Source organism: Orcinus orca, chromosome 16, assembly GCF_937001465.1.
Source record: "Orcinus orca chromosome 16, mOrcOrc1.1, whole genome shotgun sequence".
Classification (NCBI taxonomy): domain Eukaryota; kingdom Metazoa; phylum Chordata; class Mammalia; order Artiodactyla; family Delphinidae; genus Orcinus; species Orcinus orca.
In genome coordinates this window covers 85,722,390-85,735,468 of record NC_064574.1, presented here as the reverse complement: position 1 = coordinate 85,735,468, position 13,079 = coordinate 85,722,390, and the positions used below count along the sequence as shown (strand labels likewise).

General features: G+C 49.6%; 1 protein-coding gene across 2 annotated transcripts; it reads right to left on the bottom strand.

The window, feature by feature from the left end:
- Nucleotides 1–297: 297 nt before the first annotated feature.
- On the bottom strand, nucleotides 298–2,253 carry LOC101280564 (heterogeneous nuclear ribonucleoprotein H-like). Of its 2 annotated transcripts, XM_049699670.1 has the most exons (2): nucleotides 894–2,253; nucleotides 298–843 (listed from the first exon to the last, which is right to left on the bottom strand). In XM_049699670.1, the coding sequence occupies exons 1-2, from the start codon at nucleotides 2,190–2,192 to the stop codon at nucleotides 724–726; spliced, it is 1,419 nt and encodes a 472-aa protein (XP_049555627.1). In that variant the 5' UTR covers nucleotides 2,193–2,253; the 3' UTR covers nucleotides 298–723. The 2 variants fall into 2 exon arrangements, with proteins under 2 accessions (XP_049555627.1, XP_012388045.3); XM_012532591.3 differs by having other exon boundaries at nucleotides 298–2,253.
- Nucleotides 2,254–13,079: the final 10,826 nt, after the last annotated feature.

Below are 13,079 nucleotides of genomic sequence, written 5' to 3'. Positions count from 1 at the left end.
GTGATGACTGACCTCTCCCTGAACCGCGCCCCCCTGCCTTGTACTGATGAAATCTTTCCTTTCTGTGAGTAGTACCTAATTTTTTTTTTTTTTCAGTTTTTAAAAGGAAGATTTATTCAACAAGTTTCACTTAGCGCAATACACCTAAAAGGAAAATCACAATACAATGAAAAGATTTAAATCAAGGCCTTAGAATTTCAAACAAACACCAAGACCAAAATCCTAAAGTATTGGTATTGCGTCTCAAATTTTCCCCATTAACTTAAAAAAAAAGCTTAAACTTACGTGCCATAGAGGTTATTAAATGAAACTAGAATTAACAAACATGCCAAATGTTTCACTTTTAATTGTAGACACAGCTCCTATATTGAGTTTCACAAAAAAGCATGTCTTTCAACAATGCATCCAAACAGTGTTCAATGTAATGTGGTGTAAGCAACATTTAACATAATTCAACTGCTTTAACCTAAATACACCTACTGCTTAAGTACATCCTACAATATAACTAACTTGAGAAAAGCTGAAAATTATTTAACAGTAACAGATTACTCAACCTAGTTACATCCTAAATGAATGTTTGTGTTCAAAAATACTGAACCTTAAGTCTTTAAAACAATCCTGATTTCCACTTAGAGTAAGCATAAACCACAAGTTTGTATTGCAAAACTGTTAAAACTTAAGTTTTGTAAAAAATGTTGACCAAGAGTCAGTGATCAGGATCAATTACATTCCCCATCCACCACTCATACTGGACATGCTAGACATCCCTCCCATTCCGTTCACTCCCATAGATGCTCGGCTTCCACTACTGTAGTAGCTGCTGTTCACTGTTCCTTGGCTGCCTATGCAATGTTTGATTGAAAATCACTGGAGTTTTCCTGTAAAACTTGGTCATATCCACTCATGCTGCTCTGGCCACCATAGCCGCCTCCATAACCACCACTCAGCTGCTGGCTGGCTGGGCCGCCATAACTGGACTGGTTTGACAAGCCCATGCCTCCCATCATTTGGCTACCATAAGCACCACCGCTTGCTCCTGCTGTAGAATTCAAGAAGAGTTCTACATATCTGTGTTCGTAAGCACCACCGCTTGCTCCTGCTGTAGAATTCAAGAAGAGTTCTACATATCTGTGTTGCATATTTGCTTTGTCTTTTGACATAGCTGCCACAGCATCTTCATGAGTTGCAAACTCGACATCTGCTTCACCAGTTACTCTGCCATCGGGACCAATTTCAATATGTACTCTCACAGGGTTGAGTGGTGAAAAAAAATTATAAATGTCATTCTCAGTAGCTCTGTAAGGTAATCCCCGCATGTGTACACAGTGTCCTGTTGTGCTCTGGAAAGTAGAGCCACCATCCCCGTATCTGTGATCTGACATTCCTGAAAAACAATAATTGAGGTCTCTTCCAAATCTATCTGACCCAAATCCATAGCCATCATTATAGCCATTATAATCATCATAGCCTCCATAACCTCCACCGTACGCACCACGCCTCATCCTTTCAAAGCCAGCTCCTCTTCCAATGCTGTTATACCCTCTGCCAGCCCCAGGTCTGTCATAGGGACCTGGCCGCTGCATGGCCATAAGTTTTTGTGGTGGATCATAGTGAGTTCTAACTTCAGCTCGACTGCTCTTAAAGATTTCGATATACCTGTGCCCTATTCTTTCCTTGTGTTTCTTTAGAGCCTTTTCAGCTATTTCCTGTGAAGCAAACTTCACGAAGGCCTCCCCCGTACTTCTCCCCTGGAAGTCCACCAGCAATGTTATCCCATTTGGCACGATTTCCAACCCTGAGAAGAACTGAACAATTTCTTCCTTGCTACATCCAAAGGGGAGTCCTCTAAGCCGTACAAAGCCATCATTGGCCGTGTCAGGACTATTTGGACCAGTATGCTTCAACACCCAATCCATTTCAACGTTGTTTGACTTGAATACTTCAACATATCTGTGTCGCATAGTTTCTCTGTCTTTTTTCAGGGCCAATTTGACTTCATCTTCTGATTCAAGTTCAACAAAAGCCTCGCCACTCGGTCTGCCTTCTCTGGTGTAGATGAAACGAATACCTTGAGCCCCATTTTGAATTTTGCAGTCAGAAAAAAACCGCTGCACTTTGTCGGCCGAGCAAGACCAAGGCAAGCCCCGGACCTTCACCACGAATCCCTCGCCGCCTTCGGTGCCCAACATCATCGTCTCTTAGGGGGTCCTGGCGTCGAAACACCCTGCACACACAACTTCGGCGCGGCTGAGACGAAAATCTAATTTTTTTAAACTAACTTTTTTTTTTTAAGTTCTTGTACTCTCTGGTTGGTAATATTATTCTTGGTCCCTGAGCTGATTTTCAATTTGCACAATTTGAAGATGAATTTGGTGATTGTTAAGTGAAAAAGAAAAAACTATTTCTTGCAAGTTGCTAGCCACAGGGGCTGGGGGGAGGGTTTAGGGTGCTTTAGGGGGACAGTCCACAGAGACAACACCATGCACGTCATCCTGCTTGTGAGACCTTCCCTGTTTAGCTTGACAGCTCTCCTTGCAGCTCAACTCATGTTCCAGACACAGCCTCGTGAGGGGTTACTCCAGATGCTCTGACACCACACCCTGTCTTGGCTCAAACAAGGAAACATAAGGGCAAGGAGTGTTGGTTTCACTCCTGCCCCCCCACCCCACCCCCACCAAGAGCTGAAGGGCATCTTTACCTGCAAAGCTTTGCACGTCTGCATTTCTGTAATCTCAGCTCATGCTGGTTACTAGTGAGGCGGGGAGGGCTGCCAGACTGTCCCCATTTCACAGATGGGGAAACAGAGGCAGGGCAATTTAAGTGGCGTGTCCACATCACAGAGTGAGGGCATCTACCTGGGTCCCCTGACTATGACTTTGTGCTTTCTCTACGGGGTCCAAAATGGAATTGGAAAATCAAAGACTACTTTTCCAGCAAGAACTCATGGAGTTCGAAATTTTTTTTTTAAATGTTGCTTTACCCTGTTACAGAATATTCTCCACAAGGCAGGCACACAGGAGGTCAGGTCATGTTGCTGCTTTGCTCTGAACCCCCTCCCCCAAAGGTTCCTCGTCGCCAGGACTGAAAGCCAAGCCCTCCCCATGCTCTGCAGGCACACACGACCTGTCCCCCATAGGTGGTCTGACCTCATCTGTCTTCTCTGAACTTGACTTGCCCATGTGTCCACCTCTCCTGCCAACTGGCCTCCCTGCTGCTCCTTGACATGCACCTGTGCTCTGCACCTGCGCTCCTGGTCTCTGCAAGGCTGAGTGGCTTGTTCCATTTAGGTGTCGCTTCTCAGCCAGGCCCATATGACCACTTTCATTAAATGTGCAAACCCACCCTGCCCTCCCCGCTCCCCTCCCCTGCTTCCTTTTTCTTCACAGCAGTTTCCTTCTAATATTCGATGTAATGGACTTACTCTTTCGTGTGTTTCTCTTCCCCTGTTATGGACTAGGTTGTGTCCCCCCTAAAATTTATGTTGAAGCCCCAGCCCCCAATGTGACTGTATCTGGAGATGGGGCCTTTCAGGGGGTAATTAAGGTTAGATGAGGTCGTAAGGGTGGGGCCCTGATCCAATAGGACTGGTGGCCTTATAAGAAGAGGAAGAGACGCCAAATCTCTCTCTCTTTCCTTGCCCAGAGGAAAGGGCACCCAGAGGACACAGCAAGAAGGTAGCCATCTGCAAGCCAGGAAGAGAGGCTTCATCAGAAACCAACCCTGATGCCACCTTGATCTTGCACTCCCAGCCTTGAGAACTGTGAGAAATAAATGTTTGTCGTTTAAGCCGCCAGTCTGTGGTCTCTTGTTATGGCAGCTGGAGCTGACCGATATGTCACTAATAATGCCCATCGCCCCGTAAGAATGTCAGCTCCGTGAAGACAGGAGTTTGGATCTCCTGTCTCTTTTGTATGGATAACTCCTACATGCGTGCTTAATAGATATTTCTCTTTGAGGACATAAGTGAGTTTGGTTCTGGCTCTTACAGGGAAAGTAGGGGTAGGTCTTGGGGCTTCTGAGGGTGTCTGGGCACCATGGGTACAGTGAGTCCACACCTGGTTGGTGACAATCACTGCTTTTCCCAATTCCTTCCTGAACAGTGTTCGAGGTCTGGCTTGTGACCCCACATCTGTTGCCACGAATCTGTCTCCCTTCTTCCACCCGTGGGCAGTGGCTGAGTCTCTGGCTAATTCAGATTCTCTAGCTCTGTGTCACCAGATGTACCAGTTACCTTTTTAGCGTTTCGAAGGTGAAAACTGCCAAGGGCTGCCAGTTTTGGAACTGGTGGGTGCCCATTCCCCGGATTCCAGCAGCCCCACTGTGGGCTTCAGTACGTCCAGATGCAAACCCTGGGGATGCCCCCTCTGAGCTGGGAACCCACCACATCATGTGAAGCTGAGACAGCGAAGATGCGCAGGTCACCCCCTGCCTGACCCTGGACTGCACACACCTTTTATTTTCTCTGTCTGGTGCCAAAACCTGAGACACACGCCATATGTCCACTAATTTCCAAAGACTCTAGGATTCTAGACACCTGGGCACAGGGAGGTGTGATCATCGCCAACACACGGAGCCTGTGTTCCAGGAGGCTCCACGATCCTTCGCGGCCACATCAAACAGACACATATGGTGCTGGAGGTGTAACCATTCTAGACACATAGCATATGTCCTTGGAGCAGACAACGCGCTGAATTAATTCTAAACACCGGTTGTAAGTTTCTAGCTGAAACGCTCCCTCACTGTATAAATAGCTTTCGCCTTCCACATTTCCTACCGCGGGCTCTCCGGAAGCCCAGATATGCAATTCTGGCTTTATTTTTATAGCGCTGAGCATTCTTCAAAATAGCCCCATCTCCATAAAGGGAAACTGGAAAAAAAGAGATGAAACGCTAAGCAAAGGGGCATTTGCTGTATTTAACTTGGAGTCCTTGCCTCCTGCTTTAGCACCTCGGCCCCTGAAAGATGCTCTTCCAAACCTTCTAAGGAGGGACGTTTATGTTCTGATTCTTTCCTTCTCTTCTCCGGGAGAGGCTGCATCCTCACTGAAGCCTGGAGTCTGGCCCAAGTCCTGCTTCCTGCTTCTCTTCTGAGTTGAAGGTTTGCTCCATGTTTATGTTGACCCATTGGTGACATCAGGACCTCCTCCATCAACTTGAGGTGCACTGGACTGGGGACCAGAACAAAACTAGAATCCTGACCAGAGGATGCCAAAACAAGACGGAAAATGACTTTCTGGGTGTGTGTGTTTGGGGAAGGGTCGGGGATGATGGCAGAGGAGCGCAGCCCCTGGTCTCAGCCTGGGTCTCCCCTCCCCTCTCCTCACCTCCTGTTCCAGCCTCACCTTCCCCAGGACGCCGGCCGGTCCTTATGATTATCTTATGGGTATTAAGAAAGGGTAACCCCTCCGGGTGCACACAGCTCTGTGGGTGCTCACCTTAGCAAGTGGACGATGCCCTTGGAAAAGGAAAAGTCTGCCCTTCCCCTGAGGAGATGCAGCTTCGTGCGTGAACACAGAGCTCATTGAATGGAGGACTGCATGGATTTCAGCTCCCACTTGCCCTCTCATTTGGGCGCCTTTGTACAGTGCACAACCTGCACGACAGTCCCAGTTGACCCAGGAAACATGTTCCTGGAAACACGTTCCCTTCCCCTTAGTCTAGAGGATACACTTCCTGTTTGCTTTGGCCTTTGTGACAGATTCTATTCCCGCCCCCCCAGTGGCAGCAACGATATCTCCCATTTCACACGATCTTACAATGACAGTTCTTTCATCAAGAGGTGGAGTCTATGTTCCATCCCCTTGAATCTGGGAGAGTGTATGACCACGGCAGAGGTGGTGCTATGTGACTTCTGGGGCTAGGTTGACAAAGGTGATACAGCTCCCTCTTGGTTCTCTTGGGAGGCTCTCTCTTGGGACCCAGTTGCCATGCTATGGGGAAGCCCAACTAGCCCATGTAGAGAAACCACAGAGAGGTCCTGGGTCAGTGTTCCAGCTGACAGGACAGCAAGGTCCCAGCCGACAGCCAGCACCAACTGCCAGACATGTGAGTGAAGATACCTCCAGATGACCCTGAACCCAGCCATAGAGCCCAGCCTTCACGTATCTCCAGGTGAGGTCCCAGACACGGTGGAGCAGAGATGGCCCGTGGATCTGTGAACACAATGAAATGGTTCTTTTCTGCCACTAAGTTGGGGTGGTTTTTAATTACACAGCAGTGGTAACTGAACAGTCTTCAAAACTCAACTCTCTGCTCCCTCCCTCAAGAAGCCCTCCAGGATGCCTAGGCTGGGTCAAATCATCCTTCTTCTGTGCCCCCTCCTCCCTGGCCCAGACTCCTTGATCACAGCCCTTACACTGTGCACTAATCCTCACAGCGGCTCCTCACAGCCAGGTCTCACTAGCCCCGTTTTACAGATGAGGAAGCTGAAGGTTGGAAGGTTATGGGATGTTGTCCAGGTCGACAGCTGCTAAACGTCAGGGCCGGGTCTTACAGCTGGAGGGGCTGTGACAAATGTGGAAATACATAAAATAAAATACAGGAGGTTACCCGGTACCAGGTTCTGGACCTTCTGACTTGTACCTGTGGAACTCTTGGTTAAGGACCCCGGACAGAGGTGAACGAAGCCCATAGCAGCCCCTGAACTCAGCACCCCTCCCACAAGGTAAGATGCCCCCCAGAGCTGTCAGGGGCCTCCAGAAGCAAACCTGCCAGTGAGAAGGTGGCTCTCCAGCCACGAGGCAGCCAACCAGGACCGTGGCTCAGACACGTGGCTGCGGGGACTGCAGCCTTTGGAGCTGGGGCAGCTGGGCACAGGCTGAGGCCAGAGCTCCATGGGAGACACCAGGAAGGAAGAAATGGGGTGTGGGGGGTGACTGACGTTTGCTCAGGCGGAGGCCTGGGGGCTGCAGACAGCGGCTCTGTTTTCAGGCTCCTCGGGGGCCCAGGCTGCGAGATTGGGGGCTCTGGCCTTGCTTTGATGACCTCGGAGCTGCTGCAGTTTCCTCACTGGCAGGGAAACGCCCGCATCTGTGCAATGGGCTCAGGCGTCGGAGGGGTAGGGGGCAGGCAGAACCTCCCCGCTTACAATGAAACCCTTTCTTTCCATAACACAACCCTTTTATATATTGCTTTTGAACATCATGAGTGTCTCGCATTTTAAAGAAATCACACAATGCAGCAATACACTGTAAAAAATGTTTTTCAAACAGAACATAGAAGGAGAACTTAAAGTTTCTTCTCATTCCCAGCTCTCCACGTTCTCTCTACAGAGGAACCATTGTTAACCCTGGAGTCTATTCCTTTATGGCCTTTTCTCTATGACTCTGTGTACGTATACACACACGTACATACACATGTTCAGCTACAAGGTTTGACCTAAATGCAACTATATTATTTGCATTAGTCTGTGACTTGATTTTCACTGGACTTTAAAAATTGATGGCCTTGGAGGTTTTTCCACGCTTGCACAATTTGTGGAGAAACTCATTCTTTCTACAGCTGCATAGTCTTCCACAGTGTGACTGCGTCATGATTTATTTAACCAAGTTCTTGGAAGCCATTGGACGGTTTCCTGGTTTTTTTCCTATTAGCACTGCTCCAGACCATCTGCTTCTTTCTCCTTACTGCTTTGTGTATTTGTGCTAGTGTTCCTACAAAACAGGCTGGCTTGGCATCGTGAGGTTAAAACGTAGGTGCATTTAAAGTTTTAGTGATCCTGAGCCCAGGGAACTCTTCTCAATACTCTGTAATGACCTATATGGGAAAAGAACCTTGAAAAAAGAGTGGATATATGTTTATGTATAACTGATTGACTTTGCTGTACACCCGAAACTAACACAACGTTGTAAATCAATTATACTCCAATAAATTTTTTTAACATCTTTATTGGAGTGTAATTGCTTTACAATGGTGGGTTAGTTTCTGCTGTATAACAAAGTGAATCAGCTATACGTATACATATATCCCCATATCTCTTCCCTCTGCGTCTCCCTCCCACCCTCCCTATCCCCCCCATCTAGGTGGACACAAAGCACCAAGCTGATCTCCCTGTGCTATGCGGCTGCTTCCCACTAGTTACCTATTCAATAAAATTTTTTTAAAAAGATTTTAGTGACACTGAATTGCCCTCCCCCAATGCTGTTCTAGGGGTCACTTCCTCCACTCCCGTGTAAGGGCTCCTACACTACAGCATCACCGATGTTACCAATTATCAATCTTTTTACTCTGTACCAATCCAAAGGGCACAAACTATCGATACATCAGTTATTGCAATTTGCATTTCCTGATGTAACTACTTAGGCCGAGCATATTTTCATATGTTTATTGGCCAATCATACCTCATCTATATGCCTGTTTCTATCTGTAGTAATCAGGGTGTTTGGGGAGCAAGGAACAGAAAATCATGACTCAACTGGCTTGGATGATAAGAAATTTATCTTCTCGTATTAAAAGAGCTGGAGATGAGAGAATGTAAAATGGTGCAGGTGCTTTGGAAAACAGTATGTCTGCTCCTCAAAAAAATAAACTGAGAATCACTATATGATGCAGCTACTCCCATTTCTGGGTTTATACCCAGAAGAACTGAAGCAAGGATTTAAAGAGATCTTCGTTCACCCACGTTCATAGCAGCATTATTCCCCGCAGCCAAAAGGTGGAAACAACTCACGTGTCCATCGATGGATGAATGGGTAAACACAATGGGGTCCATCCATACAATGGGATGTTATTCCACCTTAAAAAGGAAGGGAGGGACTTCCCTGGTGGTCCAGTGGTAAAGAATCCACCTTGCGATGCAGGGGACATGGGTTCCATCCCTGGTCAGGGAACTAAGATCCTGCACGCTGTGGGGCAACTAAGCCCGTGCGCCACGTGCCCTGGAGCCTGTGCACCGCAACTAGAGAAGAGAAAACCCGCACGCCACAACTAGAGAGAAGCCGGCGTGCCACAACAAAAGATCCCACGCGCTGCAACTAAGACCTGAAGCAGCCAGATAAATAAATGAGTACATAAAACAAATAATTAAAAAAAGAAACAGAAGGGACTTCTGACACGTGATACAACATGGATGAACCTGGAAGGCGTTAAGTGACATATGCCAGTTGTAAAGGGACGAATACTGTATGACGTCACACGAGGTCCTCGGAGGGGTCGGATTCATAGAGACAGGAAGTGGGGGAGGGGGAGGGGGTGGGGTGGGGGGAGGGGGAGTTAGTGTGTGGTGGGGGCAGAGTTTCCGTTTGGGAAGATGAACAAGTGCTGGAGATGATGGTGAGTGATGATTGCACAACAACGTGAACGTGCTTATTGCCACTGAACTAAACACGTAAAAATGATACACTTAATTACTACAGTACATTTTATGTTACATGCATTTACCACAGTTAAAAATAATTTTTTAAGTAAAAAAGAGGGCAGACTAAAAGTAGTTCCCAGACTGGCGAGCTCAGTGGTCCAGGGATATCAGGGTTCTTTCCATTTTTCTGCTCTGACATATCCTCAGAGAAATCCTCCTCTTAGCCATTTCCTCTCCGAGTCCAAGATCTCCGCAGCCTCTTCAGGATTTACGTCTTCACGACAGTGACTGCAAGCAGGAAAGGGGCCCTCTCTTTCAGCATCTCTTTTGAAGGTTGAGGAAGACCTTTCCTGGAAGCCCCCTTCCCGTCCTCCCCACGGTGCCCAGCAGATGGGACAGGTGACATCAACAGCCCTTCGCTCCTGTCTGTGGGTCACAGGCAAGGAGCCTAGCCCAGATTCCAGGGCACTGGGGATGGGCCCCGCCCCAAGCACGTGTCCACGTGCAGGTGGTGGCCTGAGCAGACCTGGGCCCTGGCACGGGGACACGGGGGTGGCTGCCCCAGCAGGCGGGCAGCACTGTTTGCAACAATGCTCGTTGTCAATTTTTCTACTGGGTCATTTGTCTTTTTTGTTTTTGATTGGTAGGAGCTCTTTACATATTATCAAAAGTAATCCTTTCTGTGTGATGGGTGTTGGCAATATTTCTCCTAGTCGGTTGCTTTTCTTTGAGTGGATTGCATACCTGTAAGGCCAGAACTCAGCTGGAAGTATTATATGTTTTTTTCTCCCCAAATCTTGACTTCATTAATGTTACAGTTGCTTTTCTCTTGCTGGAAATCAAAGCTGGAGGTAGCTGACGTCATGAGGTCCTCATTACTGGCTTTCAGGCTTTAGATGTTTCCCACCAGAGCTGAGCTGAGTCATCTGGGGGCTGCAGGTAGCCTCGCACTCCTGCGTCACCTGCTGAGGCAGGAGGACAGTGTAGTGACAGAGCCATTGCAGCCACACGAGCGGGGCAACACTGGAGACGAAACTGCCCTGTCGGCCACTGCCTCCATCCCAGGGCTTCTCCTAGAAGTGAGGGGCCCTTTCCTTCCATCCTGGGAGCACAGGTGGCTGAACCCTGTCCTGCACCTGCCCCGGGGCAGTGTCTCCTGCCGGAGTCCAAACCCAGGGCCTGGTGGGGGAGCACGCCCTCGGCCCCTCCTTGTGTTGCCAGTTTATTGGCCACAAACAAACCAATTAAATGGAGACTATTAAAGAACTTTAACTGAAAAAGAGAAACCCAGGTGCAGCTGAGATTGTGTTCCTGTATGGGGTCCACGTGGAAGGTTCCGCTGCTGAGTTCACTAGAGGGCGAAGCCAACCCCCAGGGGGTTGGTCACAAGTATGCAGACACATCTCGGACCACAGGCGCGACCAGGAGCCACGCAGACCTGTGGCTGGCACGATGGCACGGAGAGCAGTGCCTGACCATGGCCGAGAGAACTGCCCTTCCCCCATCCCGGTCTCCTGGCCTCCCCACGCCCCGGGGAGGGGGAGGGGTGGACTTTAAGTGCATGAAGAATAAAGGGGATGCTTTGCTGTCTCACTGGTCTCGCTCGACTTGTTCAGAGCCCAGGGGAAGGAGGGGCTGTTATTTAACAGGTATTCCCTTGCAACCCCAGGGCCCTGTCTCCTGGTCTCTGTGGACACAAGGGCTGGAGTGACCACAACTCCCGCGTATGTTGTGAGCTCTGTGCACCAGGTGCTGTTCTCCATGCTTTGCAGGTTAATGACCCTCTGAGGTTAGAATTACCATTGCCCCCATTTTACAGATGGGGAAACCGAGGCACGGGAGGCCAAGTAACCACAAACAATGCCGCTGCTTTCTCCCCAAGCCCCAGCTCTCTCCTCCTATTCGTGGAAGGCAGAAGGCCTTTTGCCGAAACCCAACTGGGGTCTTCCACGTCCTGGCCCCTCTGCAGCTGGCAGCTCAGCTTCCTTACAAGTTTTCTGAATCAAGGATGTCAACAACCAAGTTGTAGAATGGAAGGTCATGAGAGAGGGTCTGTGGGAAGAGAAGAGAAGCAGTCGTGTGATACCGAGGAGGAAAGGTCCTCTCCCGAGGCTGGGGGGTGACACACAGCTTCCGCTCCCAGGGGCTCACCGAGCCAAGGTGAGGCCAGGTCTAACATGGGGTGGGGAGGGGGCACACCTGGAGGTGGGGGAGCAAGCACATGAAACAAACACGTGACTCTCCGGTTCCTCGTCCGGGGTCCCCTGCCCTTTGGTCACACTGTTTCCTCTCACAGTGGTCTATCAGCTCTCGAACCACAGGCGTGCCAACGTATTACCTTGAAGGTGTTTGCAGTATACCAGGCTGGGGAGAAAGTGCTTCCCCTGCAGCCCACCAGCTATACTTCCATCCGGGACACCCACAAACACCCTGAAATTGTGGGCGGAACCACGGAGCACGTGCCTGCCTGAGGGTGGGTGCATTTCTGCAGAAAGAACGTGCAGCTCTGCCAGCCTCCGGATCGCGTCCTCCACAAGGTTAAAGCCATTGTTCTCCGTTAATGGCCATCTCGAAAGTGGGCGATGGGTCTGGAGTGAGATGCCTTAATGTCAAGATCCCAGAGCTGCAGGCTGGGCCTGTCTGTGTAGGACTGCGGCAGGAGAAGGGGCCCTGGCTCAAAATCACCCACTCAAATCCTGTGTGACTCCAGGCTGGTTTCCTACCCCTTCTGAATCTTGCATCCTCATTTGTAAAAATGAGAACCTCCTTCCATTTCTGAAGACTAAATACATTTATGCACTTAGAGCCTCTGCCCGGGTCTGAACCGCACGTCCGGTTCCTCTCCTGCCTCCAGAAAGACTCTCTCTTCTCGTCAGCCTTCTCCGCCACCCGGTGTATCGCCTCTGTGTCTCCCAGGGCAGGAGAAGGGAGGGGTGGAACCCGCATCATTTTACAACCTCTGGGCAGCTGTAGTTAATATTTGGGAGAGAAGGAAGCTGGAATTATCATGGAATTATCATCTCGTGCAGGTCTGTGCTTTCAAGGATTCCCGATGCCTCTCTCCTCTGCTGACCCCTCCCCGGTCGTGAATGTTCGAGAGCCTGACCGTGGTCAGGCTGCTTAATGCAACCACTTAAAGCAAACACCTGGGGGAAACTGGCTTATGGGTCCCAGAGACACACATCCGGAGGATGTCAACAAGACAGGGTGGTAACAGACACACATTTCCTCTTTGCCACATCCCAGCCTAAGCCAGCCGTCCCCAAATGGCCCCCCATCTGCTTCTGGCCCACGGAGGTGAGAGCAGGGGAGCTCTCGGGGCCTCGTCCCATTAATCTCACTCATGGCCCTAATGCCGGAGCACGTTTATGGCCCAATCCGTCCTTTGCCCTATCTCCTTGCAGTCTCTGTTTTTTTAACGTTCAGCTTCCATATTTTCTGGTGACAAACTAGGTCATATCCATGGCTCGCATCATGTCATCGTCATTAAACGAAATACATACTGACCTTAGATTGCTAATCCGTTCTTAACTTGGAGGGGGAGATCAAGACCAGAAGTGCAGAGAGTAACACCCCCACCCCCAGGTTTCCCAGCCACACCCCCTGTGCCCAAGTGGCACCATGTGTGTGACTGGCTCTGGCCAATGGGTGGTGAGCAGGGGTGGCCCGTGCCACTTGAGGGCAGGAGTAGGTAAGAGCTGGCGTGCGACGTCCCTGCTCTCTTTTCCTTGCCACAGAATGTGGGGACCGTGTGACGTGGCGAAGCGGTGGAGCTGTACTGGGAG